The sequence below is a fragment of the Ambystoma mexicanum genome, chromosome 12 (genome assembly GCF_040938575.1).
Source record: "Ambystoma mexicanum isolate Mex_15411 chromosome 12, UKY_AmexF1_1, whole genome shotgun sequence".
NCBI classification, from domain to species: domain Eukaryota; kingdom Metazoa; phylum Chordata; class Amphibia; order Caudata; family Ambystomatidae; genus Ambystoma; species Ambystoma mexicanum.
This window is the reverse complement of record NC_090936.1, coordinates 301992539-302006190: the sequence shown is the minus strand read 5'-3', so window position 1 is coordinate 302006190 and position 13652 is coordinate 301992539. Positions and strand designations below refer to the sequence as shown.

The 13652-nt window shown below is 45.1% G+C and overlaps 1 protein-coding gene across 4 annotated transcripts in view; it reads left to right on the top strand.

The window, feature by feature from the left end:
- SOX5 (SRY-box transcription factor 5) overlaps positions 1-13652 on the top strand; it is a 624232-nt gene that overhangs the window by 582439 nt on the left and 28141 nt on the right. For all 4 annotated transcript variants that reach the window (XM_069628460.1, XM_069628461.1, XM_069628459.1 and 1 more), the window contains 2 exons: positions 167-275; positions 1369-1542. In XM_069628460.1, coding sequence (XP_069484561.1) covers positions 167-275; positions 1369-1542 — 283 coding nt within the window. The remainder of the gene's footprint in view (positions 1-166; positions 276-1368; positions 1543-13652) is intronic.

Genomic DNA, 13652 nt, shown 5'->3' with positions numbered 1-13652 from the left:
TCTGCAGGTACACCTGGCCATGCACATTTCTCTTTTAACAACCGCAGAATATTCAGGTACCCAACAACTTGTTGGGGTAGTGAGGCAACACCCAGCAGGAAAGAACTGCTGCTAAGCAGATCTGTCTTTTATTTGAAGGTTCAAATAGCAATGTCTTATATTTTAGGATAAATCGACGCTGGATAGCCTCTCGCAGCAACTGGCCGCAAAGCAGAATGAAGATGGAAAGTTCAGCCACACTATGATGGATTTCAACCTGAGCGGAGATTCAGACGGTCAGTGCTCGTTTGTTTTCTAAGTATCATTGTCATTGGTGCTTCTTTTTCAGATATGTATTTCACAATTGAAGCTTGAACTAAAATTTGCCACAGGATATGTCATGATAGCTTAGCTCCAGGGGGCACTGTTGAATCAACACGTTAGTGTTGGTGTTGCCGCTGTTTCATCTTGAAAATGTTGGCAATGCTCCAGAAGAGTTGGACATGGCCATTTGAGAGTGAACACTTCCATCTTTTGGGTCTTCGCGTAAGAAGGGCTGTTCTGTTGGCTTAGTGTATGACGTTGGAACCTGGGTTCTACTCCTGGCTTCTGTACTTTCACCAACAATTCTGCGATTATGGTCAAATCACCATATTTCCATTGTACCCCAAATTGTAAATATCTGTAGTGCAAGCCGCCAAACGAGAATTCAACAGGATGTCGTCTACTACTGTCCCATGTACGTGTTCCTATTCTCTGCGTGCAGGTTTTTGTAATCTGGACTCTGCCTGAACCAGCACACAATACTGACCTATGCACACCACCTCATGTCCAGGTTGCACCCAATGCAATCTATTCTCGGATGTTGCTGGAGCAGGTTCACAACATATGCAATTCCAGAAATACATTATTTCCAAAAATGGTTATAGTTTACATTTCTGTGACTTTACAAAGAAGGTGGGCATAATATTCGCTCAGTGAACACAATTTAAAATAAATAATGAATATACGATTAATTTGGAATGGTGTCAAAACAGTCTAAGTACCTTTTAGTGAGTCATTCTTGGGGCATGATATCATCTGCTCTTGTTTTACAGTACAGAAGGCCACTTTATTGTGTGAAAACATAGCATGGCCTTGATCCGGGGTTGTGGACATGTTGGGGTGGGCAGAGGAGCCTATTTTCCAATGAATTCCAAGCAAAGAGGAACTGAATGGTCTCCTGGATCACTACTATGCCCAAGAGATGTGAGCCAGGGAGAATATTATTCAGAGAATCCTGTAAATATTTACTATACAGACCCTTCAAAATTCAATGCACATTACAATGTATTTAAGAGATGATCCATAAATTGAAAATGTGTTTTGTGGAATGTCTTGATCTTTTAGGAAGTGCAGGCGTGTCTGAATCTAGAATTTATCGGGAATCTCGAGGACGTGGCAGCAGCGAGCCACACATTAAGCGTCCAATGAATGCCTTCATGGTGTGGGCTAAAGATGAGCGACGGAAGATCCTCCAGGCCTTCCCCGACATGCACAACTCCAACATCAGCAAAATACTGGGTATGTCGTGCAAAGGTTTTTCTTCATTTTTGATGTTTGTCACTGGAACAGCAATTGTTTGATTAGTGGAATCTGTTCAAGCAACTTAATCATTTTTGAATTGTGAATAGATGGTCAGGATGTTAACTAAGGAGACAGCATAAAGCGCCTACACTTGTTCAACCGGTCATAATGTTGAAATAGCTTGAGCATATCAGATATATTTTATGTGTACACCCTGCTACCTTAAACAATGGCAATGCTAAATACATTTAGAATACCAGATAAAAATACATACATTGTTGTGGACCATGTTGGTGCGCATTGCTTTCCTGTACGTCTGGCCTTAGCAGAGGCCAAATATTATTGCAGATGCTCTGTCAACTCGCCTCTGTGTTTTCACTGCAGCCAAAGCACGCCTGGTCCTTTCGAGGAGGTTAAGATGCATTTCTAGATTCTGGCCCGGTGGACGGATTGCAGGAAGCCACCCTGGTTATAGTGAACAGGGGAACTCTAAGAGGTTAGCCAAAACCCAATCAAGGTAGCAATGGAGAGCAGTGAAGGCTTAATCTCAGGAGAGTGTGAGTGGAGTCAGGGGCCCCCAATGATTCCACAGAGTATGCCACACAATAATAATTCAATTTAGAAAGTGCGTATAAATATACTGTTTTTTATTGATATGATATGACATGGCATATATAATGCGCCTACACACAAGTGTTTCAAGGAACTTGGAGTGGGCCTTCTGAACACACTGAAAAAGGAATCTACAGGTAGTATTATCGCAGAATACTCGAAGTTACAAACATATACATTCACCATAGGTTCATAATTGCCCTCAAAATCATTTATTCAGCAAGCAGATAAGAAAAATACTGGTAAATGATGAAACCAAGTCAAGAGTTAATGCGCTAACTTCTGCAGTCCAAACCCTAAGAAGAATGAGACCTTGTGCCCAAATGTCACAGAAGGTACAGTGTTTCCCCCCTGAAGTGAGTCTCAGCCGGCAAGTTGCAATTCACTTGTGTTGGTGATAGTTCAAAGACGTTACTCAAGCATTATAAGTAGATGTGTTTTTATCTTTGAGGTTACTCTACCCAGGTTTGATGACCATCAGGTGAGTGTAATGGAATGCAGGAGACAAAAGGACTTGTTCCCAATGTTATTCTATGGAAGACAGGGGGAATAGATGCACTGTGTTTACTCCCCCCACTCCCGACTCCGATTTTCCCAGATGTTACTGTGAATCATCTGGGGATAACTGGGAGCTCGATCTTATGCCGCTGTTTCCAGTGAGTGATGCCCAGGAGTGTGGGTTTGAGGATTTTTTGGCCTGGTGCAACGCAAGATGCAACTTCTGGTTATGAAGAAATGCAAGAAACACCAATGCAGCCCTCCTCTGGACACTTAACCGGTTGGAGGAAGGCAATTTCCAGCGATGGTCTCTGAACACCGGAAACGACAGACATCCTTCCAGTCGCAGTCACAGAAGCTGTTCCAGGACAAGGACACCTTAATGCTGGGATGCTGAAATGCAGGAAGAAGGCGTCTTGTTGCACAAGTGGGTGACCACAGAGCTTGAGTGCGGAACAGCTATACTTTGAGTGAGGTAGCCCAAGAGAGAGCCAGTCAGTCCACCGGGCAGTCCAGGGACACTTCCAGAGGCTCAGAAGGGCAGTATCCTCAAGAAGGCGTCAAGACTAGCTGGTCTCACTAGTCCAAGGGCTGCAGCACTAGTTAGGTTCTTCAGAGATCAGGTAGTCACGCAAGGCTTCACCGGGCCGGACCCCTGAAGGGATGCTGAGCAACTCCAGGAGTCACGTTCGTATCTTCAGCAGGCTGTTCTTCTTTGAAGGATTCTTGGCTCCAACGATGATCTAAAGAAATGGCTGCAGAGGTCTTATTCTTATATAAAACCACAGCTTGAAGCACGTGGAAGCCAACCAATGAGAAGGATCTGCACCATTCAAACAGCCAGTAGTTGTCCAATCCGGGACAACTACTGGTTTCACGTGTGCCCCATACCTAGGCTTTCTGGCACCATGGATGTGGAGTTGGACTATACAGTCCCCTTCACCATTCATGGGCCACACTTACACAAAGGCATCACTACCCCCGTAAAAGCACCAGCTTTCCCAAGCAAGTGCATGACCTCATAAGGGATTTACTGACCTGGCAAGGCAGGGAGAAGGCCAAACAACAATATGACCAAAGAAGCAAGCAAAAATCTTGTGTCACTAGCCACATTTAGTAGCCATATGCGGTAAACACAAAGGTGTGCACTAAAGATAATGCAAACATGGTAAAAATGGATCTCCTACCACAAGTTGTCTTTAGGCACATGTAAAAGTAACCAAAAACAATGCAAACATATCCCCGTTGCATTGCATTGTAAGGTTCTGTGTGCAATGTTAAAAACGTACACAAATTCAAAAGGGAAACGGTTTCCCAGTACAGATTGTCTGAAGGACTGATCAGTTTCCCCATATGAATGAGCAAAACGCAAGGTAAGTGAAGCTGAAGGCTTTACTTCCCTTCAAAAAAGTAACACCCGCCCCCACCCCAGACTACAGATAGGGATCTAATTCACCCCTGGATGGGGTTCCTGTTCCAGTCGGTAATACATCCTAGACAGCCCATCAGCATTGATATGTTGTGCACCTAGCCTATGCTCAATGGTGAAGTCAAAGCCTTGGAGGCTTATGGACCACCTGAGCAATTTAGAATGCTCCCCCTTCATGTTAGTTATCTGCTTTAAGGGCTTATGGTCAATCTGCACAGTGAAGTGAGTCCCAAAGTGGTAGGGTCTCAGCTTCCTGAGGGCCCGTGCAATATAGAAGCATTCCTTGTCCACAGCCACCCATTTGAGCTCTCTGTCCTTAACCCGGTGACTAATAAAACATATAGGATTTTCCCTGCCTTTGACGTCTAACTTTGAAAGAACAGCACCTACCCAGTGTCATTTGCACAATGAAAGGTCTCTGGTAGTCAGGGGCCCTAAGAACATGGGCTTAACACAAGGAAGCCTTCAGACCTTGGAAAGCCTTCTCACACTCCTCAGACCAAGAATCATTCTTAGGGTTCTTTTGAGTAGTGAGGACAATCAGAGGGGCAGCTATGGTGCTATAGTCTGACATTAAAATACCGTAATACCCAGTGAGACATAGAAAAGCTCTCACCTGGGATTGGTTCATGGGAGTTGCCCAGTCTTGCACAGCTTGTACTTTTCTGGGTAGAGGCTGACTCTTTTTCCCACCAACCTCATGCCCAAGGTAGGTCATTGAACCTTAACAGATCTGGCACTTAGTAAACTTTACAGTCCGGTGGGCCTGCTGAAGGGCCTGCAACACAATACTGCGGTGTCTCACATGTTCTTCCCACGTGCAAAACGAGAAATCTTTCCTACCAGGACTGTATACCTACAAGTAGATGCATGGACCAAGAGTCTAGGTCACCCGCCACTTGCCCTTAATTGCAGGTTCAAATGTTTATGTTCATGGACTGGGAGTTCGATTTAGGAGATAGTGAAATCTTCCCCAGGGATGATCATGATATGGCCATGTCCTGTTGAGAGAGTGTCAATTGATGTCTTCCCTTATCTTTTCACTGCGTCACATCAATCTTAAGATGCAGTATCTCTGTGTCTACCGATCTTCTGGAACCTGACTGGGATGTATGTGCATGCGCTGTTGCAATAGCCCATTTCTCCAACTCTTTCAACATTCGTGCTCTAAAAGTTTCACTGTCAACATCCCGTAATCCTTGGTGTGTCTATCAGCTTGTTAGTAAAAGGGTACAACACTGGCCTGCTGCATAAAATGAAACCCTGTAGTTGTTAGCGATGTGAAACGCTATGTTAACGATGTTACGATGACTGTGTTTTGAAGAAAAATGCAATTTGTTAATGATCGGATTCACGTTTGATATTTCACTCATACGAACAGCATGAAACGTCCAACTGCTCTCACCATGACATGTGTAAGAGGATTCAATTCAGCACTACAGCCAAGTTAACGCCTAGTCTAGAATACTGAATGAAAACCCTTATTGATATATCTTTAGGTCCAGTTCATGCGTTCTGGATGACTACCCTTGTATAACACCCCTCTCTTGGAATCCCCCTGACCCCACTGAGCCAAGAAGTAGTTCTGTTTTGCAAGTTTAAAAGGGTTATTTGATAATTTAAAATAGATATATATATCACGCTTTATAATAAATTAATAATTGAATAGCACACTGGTAAATAGGAACAAAAGAAGAAGGTGGTACAAAATGCTTTATAGAGTTCAAATGGATGCAAGGTTGAATGAATGAAATGCAGTATAGAAATACTCAATATGATTTCAACAAAACAATATAATCACTTTTCTCTGGCAATTCCCTCCCCCCCTCTTTATGCAATGCAAGGAAATGGGAGGAGAGCACACAGTTCTCAGAAATGCAATCAATGTAATCAGTTCAATCCAGCAAGCTTTATACGACAGAAAACAGATAGGAGTTTTTGAAATCACAGGCCCAAATTCTTTGATATGTGCTAGCAGTGGATGAGAAATATGCTAAATTTGCTTTTAATTCCCCTTTAGAGGTTCAGGATGAGTGGTATCTAGTTAATATTAGTCCAGGCTCACACTAGCAATGATGCAGGGATAGTTAGCAGGTTAAACGAATTTCTGGCAATGAAATCAGGCAGCAGCAGTTTTTTTTTTACATGTGAAGAAATTGCAAATCGCGGCAAAATTCGCGGATGCGCCGAGCGCTATTACAGAGGAACCGCAAGGACTATCACTACCGTTTTGGGGTCCTAGGAAAGCCTAGGATCTCAGGTTCCAAATGAAAGTTATTGCAAGTCTCTAGCCCAAACGGTTGCGGAGATATGAGTAATTTAGTAAAGGTCGTTTTTGGTTTTGTAAATTTTAAACGCACACTTTTTCAAAATGACAAGTGACAAATTTTTGCAGCTAGAATGACAGGTGACAGCTAGGAGGCAGTTCTACTTAGGTTAAATAGATTGAATTAGATGAATTTAAACTAAGAGATGTGTTCTGAGTTTTGCTAAGTACTCACAAGAGATTTTGAACAGGAAAGCGACTTGGTCACGGACTTCAGTCTGGTCAGGTCTTTCCGGATTCTGCTCACAGCGCCTGGTCTGGTCTCGGCTAGGCACAGCACTGCTTTCTCTCTGGTCTGGTCTCTGGTAGGCACAGCACTGCTTTCTCTCTGGTCTGGTCTCTGCTAGGCACAGCACTGCTTTCTCTCTGGTCTGGTCTCTGCTCTGGATAGATTGAAGTCTCTAGTTTGGCTTTCTGGAGTTTGATGGAGGTAAGTATGGATTTTTCCGGCAGGGCTTCCAGCGGCAGATGAAATTGAATGTCTCTCTGTGTCCTGACTCTCTGCTTTTATCTGTTTCTTGAGAATGGGTGTGTGTGTTGCATCACTAGACTTGCCCCTCTCATTCGTCATTGGTCAGGCTTCCATTCCTCCGCTTGATTGGCAAGCTGAACTGTGAGTCAGATTGATGTCATTTTATGATCTCTTGAAACAACCTCCCTTGTCATCTGTGCACCCAAATATATATATGATCAAAATCCATACTTCAGAGTTACACAGTTGTTTGAAATTACATATACATGGTGTGGCTGAATTTAGCCATGTCTATGTCCAAATCTGCTCATTCTCGGAGCTTGCATTCAAAGAGTGTACATAATTGACTTTTTAACTGCTTTTTCAATTTCCGACATGGACCCAACTTTACATACATGTGTGCAGGGGGTAGGGACATTAACTGATGAAGTTTCAGATTTTTAACATGCACACATTTAGAGTAATATCCACTTTTCCGCTAAAACCCCCCTGAACATACCACCGGTTCCTACCACGTCTTAAACTGTGGGCAGAAAAATCACAAGAATTATGGTATCATTTATAAAATTTTCACATGTCCGCTCTATGAGTTATTCATCTTTTTAAAGTTATGTTCTGGCTCCAAAGGGGTGTGGTTTACCCTCAGCACAAGGTTGAATTTCTGGTTCTTTCCAGTTCTGCCAAGCCAGCTTGCTCTCACAGGCAGTGCTCCTCCCAGCTCCTGCCAAGAGGAAGCTACAATTTACGACTGCGGTAATAAAAACCTTTGCCTGAGTGAAGAGGGCTTTGTTCACTCTCTTGCAGAGCACAGATAATTCAATTATCAGATAGATGGCATATCCTTAGCTTGGGCAGCAAAAGGAAGGTTGGCCTGGGAACACAGTGGTGACTCAAGTTTCACTGCTGATGGGGGTAGTTGCCAGGCAGAATCAAGTTCCTTAAGCCAGACTTTCAGCTACTGTCATGTTATTTGTTGCTTTTTAAATTAACTTGCAATTTTACACATGCAGCTAGAATGCTGATTCTAAGTGCAAAACTATGACATTTCAACAGTTACAAAGGCATGTGATACCAAACATAGGTCACTCATTTAATCTAAACATTTTCGTTTTTAGTGTCTTTAAATCCAGTGCAACTTAAACTGCTGCAATCCACAGCTCAGCCAGTCTTGTTATAAACCTTGTCTTATGATCTTCATTTCCCAGATTCTGTAGGCACACAAAACTCCATTCTGCCAAATGTCTGCTGGTGTTCAGTGAATATTTTGCACATGTTGCAAGGTTTGAAATAGGCATTTTGCTTGCCTTCAGAAAAACACACAGAGTGGTTTTAAAACGCCGGCTCTTGGATAGTGGTGAGTACTGGTACTGCACTCATTTTTGGGATTTAAGAAATGAATTCCCCACACTTCTAGGTTGCATTTGGCAATCAGCATTGCCATTCCCAATGGTTGCAGACTACTGTGCGGGTAGTCCAATGGTGGTTTTAAAGCGCTTTGAAGCTAACCGGCGCTACTGTTTTTCCTTTGGCAACCCATTTCCCTCATGGCAACCCGGCCTTTCATTCTCGCACTGGTGGGTGGCAAGTGAGGCAACCATTTTGGTGGGCGCACAAACTGCGCAGCTTTCCTGGATTTCAGCGCACATGTGGGTTTTCCGCCATCTTGAATTTTCTAAGCCCACAGCACCAAATGTTGTAGCAGGGTAGCTTAAACGTGGGTCAGGACACCCAACAAGTCCCCCCCACGCGACTGCACTTTGAATTTGAGTCGATGGGGAGTCGCGTGCACAAGGGTTTTGACCCATGCACCGGTCTGTCCGCATAATCTTCTTCCTCTTCTGTAGATGACACAGTTCAGCGTTTTCTTCTCCATCCGGTACTGATCGATCGGTTCTCCTCGCCGGTCCTGATGGGAAGATTGGGCGGTACCCCGGGCCCGTTGCGTCTCTGCTCCCGGTCTCCGGATCGTTCTTCTTGGTCATCCTTCATGGTTTCATCTCTCCTAGGATGATAAAGCAAAAGCGGCAATATCTACTCATAGACGTTTTTTTTTTCCACCACTGTTGAGATAGTGGGGCAGCATATGCATTTCATCGTAACGAAATATTACATTCTTATTTTGGAAAAAAAAAAACAGCATCACTAGAGACAGTTTCATGTAAATCACAATATTTTAGAGACTAGATGTGGTAGGTTTTATGATTGGAACTGAATTAGTCTGATACAGTACCCGCTAGGATTCCAGAGGATTCCTCCAGTTGTTGCAGAGTGTGCCTGGGATGGCAACATTTCAACTGGTTTATGTGGACCCACTTGTCTTCCCCCTCTGCCGAACAGCCTTTGGGGATGCGGATCTTGTAGGCCACAGGGGAGATCTTATCGACGATCTCAAAGGGTCCTTTCCATGTAGGCAAAAATTTGCGCTGCTTGGCCTGGTTCCTTTGGAAGTTGTATAGATAGACCCGGTCTCCCACCTGATATTCCTTCCTGGAAGTTTTCAGGTCATAATGGGTCTTCATGCTATCAGCCGATCTTTCTAGATTCCGCTGAGCATGAGCAAAAGCATGTTGAAGGTGTTTCCTTAAATTCTCTACATACTCATGAGTAGTGGAGGCATTTATCAGTGTCTGCTCTTGGGTCCTATAGAGCAAATGCTGAGGAAGCACCATCTTGCGCCCAGTCATCAACTCAAATGGTGACATTTTGGTTGCAGATGAAGGGGTAGATCTGATAGCCATTAGGACCAGAGGTAATCGGATATCCCAACTTGGCCCAGAATCTGCCACAAACTTCTTTAATATGCTCACAATTGTCCGGTTATATCTCTCTACTGCCCCAGAAGAAGCTGGTCTATAAGCAATATGCAACTTCCTTTTGACCCCCAGTATCTCCCACATCTTTGTCATTACTTCACTGGTGAAGTGGCTACCTCTGTCTGACTCAATCCTTTGAGGTAGACCAAAACGGGAAAAGATGTGGTTAATCATCAAGGCAGCTGCAGTTTCTGCCTTGCAGTTTGGGGCTGGGAGACATTCCACCCACTTGGTAAACAAGCATGTCACAGTCAACATGTACTTATTCCCCCTAGCCGAGCGAATCACAGGGCCTACAAAGTCGATTTGTAAATCTGACCATGGCAGTGTCATCCCCCTCTTTTGGAGAGGCGCACGGTGCGTGAGGGATGATGGCTGAAATTGTGCACACACAAGACACCCCTTCAAGTATTGGTCGAGGTCCTGCCCCATGTGTGGCCAGTATGCAACCTCTCTTAAGATTTCCAATGTTGTGTGAAACCCCCTATGACCGGCGGTGGCCGCATCATGGGCGTGACTTAACATCAGGCTTCGGAATGAGGTAGGAACCACCCACTGATCGTGGCCAGCTTTGGATTTCCTTACCAGCAAACCGTCTTGGATCCGGAACATTTTTGGACATTTCATCAACACTCTTAGGTCCTCTTTCCCAATGTAATCGGTATCCGTCAGGGGAAAGTTCTCAGGGTCCTCAAGGTGCTGGTAAAATTTACCAATAATTGGATCCCCCTTCTGAGCAGTAATCAAATCAGCATCAGGGGTCTCCTTACTCCATTGTGCAATTGAAAGGTCGTTGTGAGCATTTGTCTGGGACCTAGTGATAGCAGTGACCTGGATTTCCCCCAACAGGGACTCAATCTCAATTAGATCCCCTTGGATGGCCCCGGTTTTGGCCAGCTGATCAGCTAAGTCATTTCCAGTTTTGTCTGGTCCCTCTACTTTGGAATGACCCTTAATCTTCTTCCAATAGATGGTCATCCCATTCGATGTGACCAGATCATCAATGTTTTGGATCAACTTCCCATGTTTCAAGGGTTTGTTGTTAGCACATAACATGCCTCTGGTTTTCCAATTAACCAGGTGCTCCACGAACCCGTTCCGTACATAATCCGAATCTGTGATTATGACCAGTTCGTGGAGTTGATGCTGGACAGCAGTGAGGATGGCCTGATGCACAGCCATCAATTCTGCCACCTGACTACTTCGGGGACCAATTTTGTATCCGGCGGAGGGTTCTGGGGACTCATTCACCCATGCATTCCCTACGCCGGCCACCAGTTCTTTCTCCCCGTTGTTGTCAACATGGTAAGAGCATCCATCCACATAGACAGTGGGCATTCCCTCACACTTGTCTTCTTCAAAGACCTTGTGTGGGGAATTAAGGTATGCCTCCATGTTGTCCTTGATTTTTAGACTTTCGTCCTCGAGACAGTTTTCTCTGGCACAATCATGCAAGTCAGCCAGACCTTGCGCGAGGGGACTCTTCTTGTTTTGGCCATATCTGACCTCCACAGGAAAGCCTTGCATTGACAGAATCCAGGAAGTAATTCGGGAATTACTCACATTTCCGGCCCGGATTCTGTCACTTTGGAGATATTGCAGAGGCTGGTGTGGAGTCTCCACTATGATGTGTTCCCCCTGGATAAACGGGCGGTAATTCTTCAATGCCCACACCGTTGCCAGGAGTGCCTTCTCACAATCGTTGAATTTTTCCTCCACAGAGGATAAAGTTTTGCTCGCATAGGAGATTACTTTATTGACCTTGTCATGCTTTTGATATAATACTGCCGTCAAGCACGTATTAGAGAACCCCGTCTCCAGGAAGAACTCCTTGTTTCTGACAGGGTAAGCTAGGCAAGGCGCTTGTGAGAGGCTTCTTTTGAGTTGTTTTACTGCCTCGGCTTGTTCTGGACCCCATTCCCACTTGACCCCCCCCTTCAGGAGATGAATCAGGGGTCTGGTGATCTCTGCGTAGCCCTCAATGAACTTTCTGCTGTAATTAGTCAGTCCAAGGAGGCTCCTTAGTTCCCGCAGAGTTGTGGGGTCTTTCAGTTTCTGCAGTGCTTCCACTTTCTTTTCCTGGGGACAGAGACCCTGAGGAGTAATCTCATGCCCCAAGAAATTAACACGGGTTCTACACCACTGTGCTTTCTGAAAGGAAAGTTTTGCTCCGGCGGCCCTCAACTGTGTCAGAACATAACGGATCTCCGCTATGTGTTCCTCAACAGTTGAGCTTTTGATGAGGACATCATCTACATAAGCCAAGTTACCCCTTGCACCCAAGTCGGGCATGGCCTTGTGTAGAAAAATGTTGAATTCATTGCCGGAGTTGAGGTATCCGAAGGGAGTCCGGGTCCATGTGTACTGCTGGCCCCCAAAGGTAAAAGCCAGCTTGTATTGGTCCTCCCTACTGACAGGCACGGTCCAGTATCCATTGGTCAGGTCTATTGCAGTGAATACCTGTGACCCCTGAATCTGGGCCAGCCCTTGGTCAATGTAGGGAAGAGGCCATCGGGAAGTATGGACCCGTTTGTTGAGCTCCCTGAGGTCGGCGCAGAGTCTCCACTGGCCGTTTGGCTTCAATATCCCCAGCACCGGATTATTGAAGGTGCTGTGGACTGGACGGATTATTCCCCGGGACTCAAGGTTCTTAATTATTTCAGTAAGGGACTCCATTGATGCGAGAGGCAAGCGATATTGCTTCACAAACACAGGAGTCATGCCAGGGTCCGTGGGGATTGTTGTTGTGTGGATGTCAGTGCGACCACAGTCATATGAGTCTACCGCAAAGAGATCTTGGAAATCCAAGAAAACTTGTTTCAACTTTTGCTTTTGTTCCAGAGTCACACAGGCATCAGCTAGGTTGACTCTCTCTTCCACCATCTGCCTGAAGCCTGGAAAGACTTCTGGTTTGGCTATCTCCGCGGCCTCCTCCAGCTGGGTGGAGAAGTCCCTGGTCAGAGTGCTGATTTGGACCGGAGGCTTCAGGTGGGAAAGGCAGCCCTCATGGACCTGGAAAATCACCTCATCCCTCCTGAAGTCACAGGTCACATCTTCCTTACCATAGGGGCAGGAAGTGTACACCAGGAAGTTCCCCCCATGCCGGGTAAAAATCCTGTCTGGTGTTGCGTTGTCATCACTGTCACTGTCAAAACAGTCCTTGGGGATGGGTCCTAACAGTTCATTTACAAGATCAATGGAGAAATGTCGGTCATCAACCGCCATTCCAATAATGGTGCCTGCGGCTAGAGTAATACTCTTTAAGTCGCTGTTATCCACCTCTATTAGAATGGGGTCATGTTCTATGTTGACTAATGGAGTCGGGTTTACCCCCAACCCTTGCTGTTGGAGAGAAGCATTCAGATGTATGTAAGCATCAGGGTTTTTCAACTCTTGTCCCCTTTTAACTTTCACTTCCAGGGAGAATTGTCGGGTCCTTTCTGGGATGGTGACTTCCTCTTTAACCTGAATTTCAACTGCATAAGGTAGCAATTGAGCTGACCTAAATGCTTTTTCTGGATCATCAAAGCCCATGGGATTATCCGCTAATCGGGACCAAGCTTTGAAGTTTATTAGGTCCAAACTAATGGCAAAGCGATTGAGAATGTCACTGCCTAAGTAAAAGGCGGCAGTGACGTCTCGCACGACCCAACAATTATGGACTATGCTCTTGTTGCCAATGGAGATTTTGAGCATACACCTGCTTGGCAGGAGATGTTTGGAGTCAGGTGCTTCCAGGTCCATTTCCCATTTGTCTATCAGTTTGAAGGTGGGAATGGCTGGATCTTTTGGGAGTTGGCGGAACATGGCTTCGCTGATGAAGCTCTTACCGTTGTTCACACACACTCGAGCGAGAACAGAGTCCTTCCCATCATTTAACTGAACAGGGATGAACAACTGCTCTCCAATTTGCTGAATATCAGCCAGGCTTTGAGCTGATTTCACATCTTTCTGGAC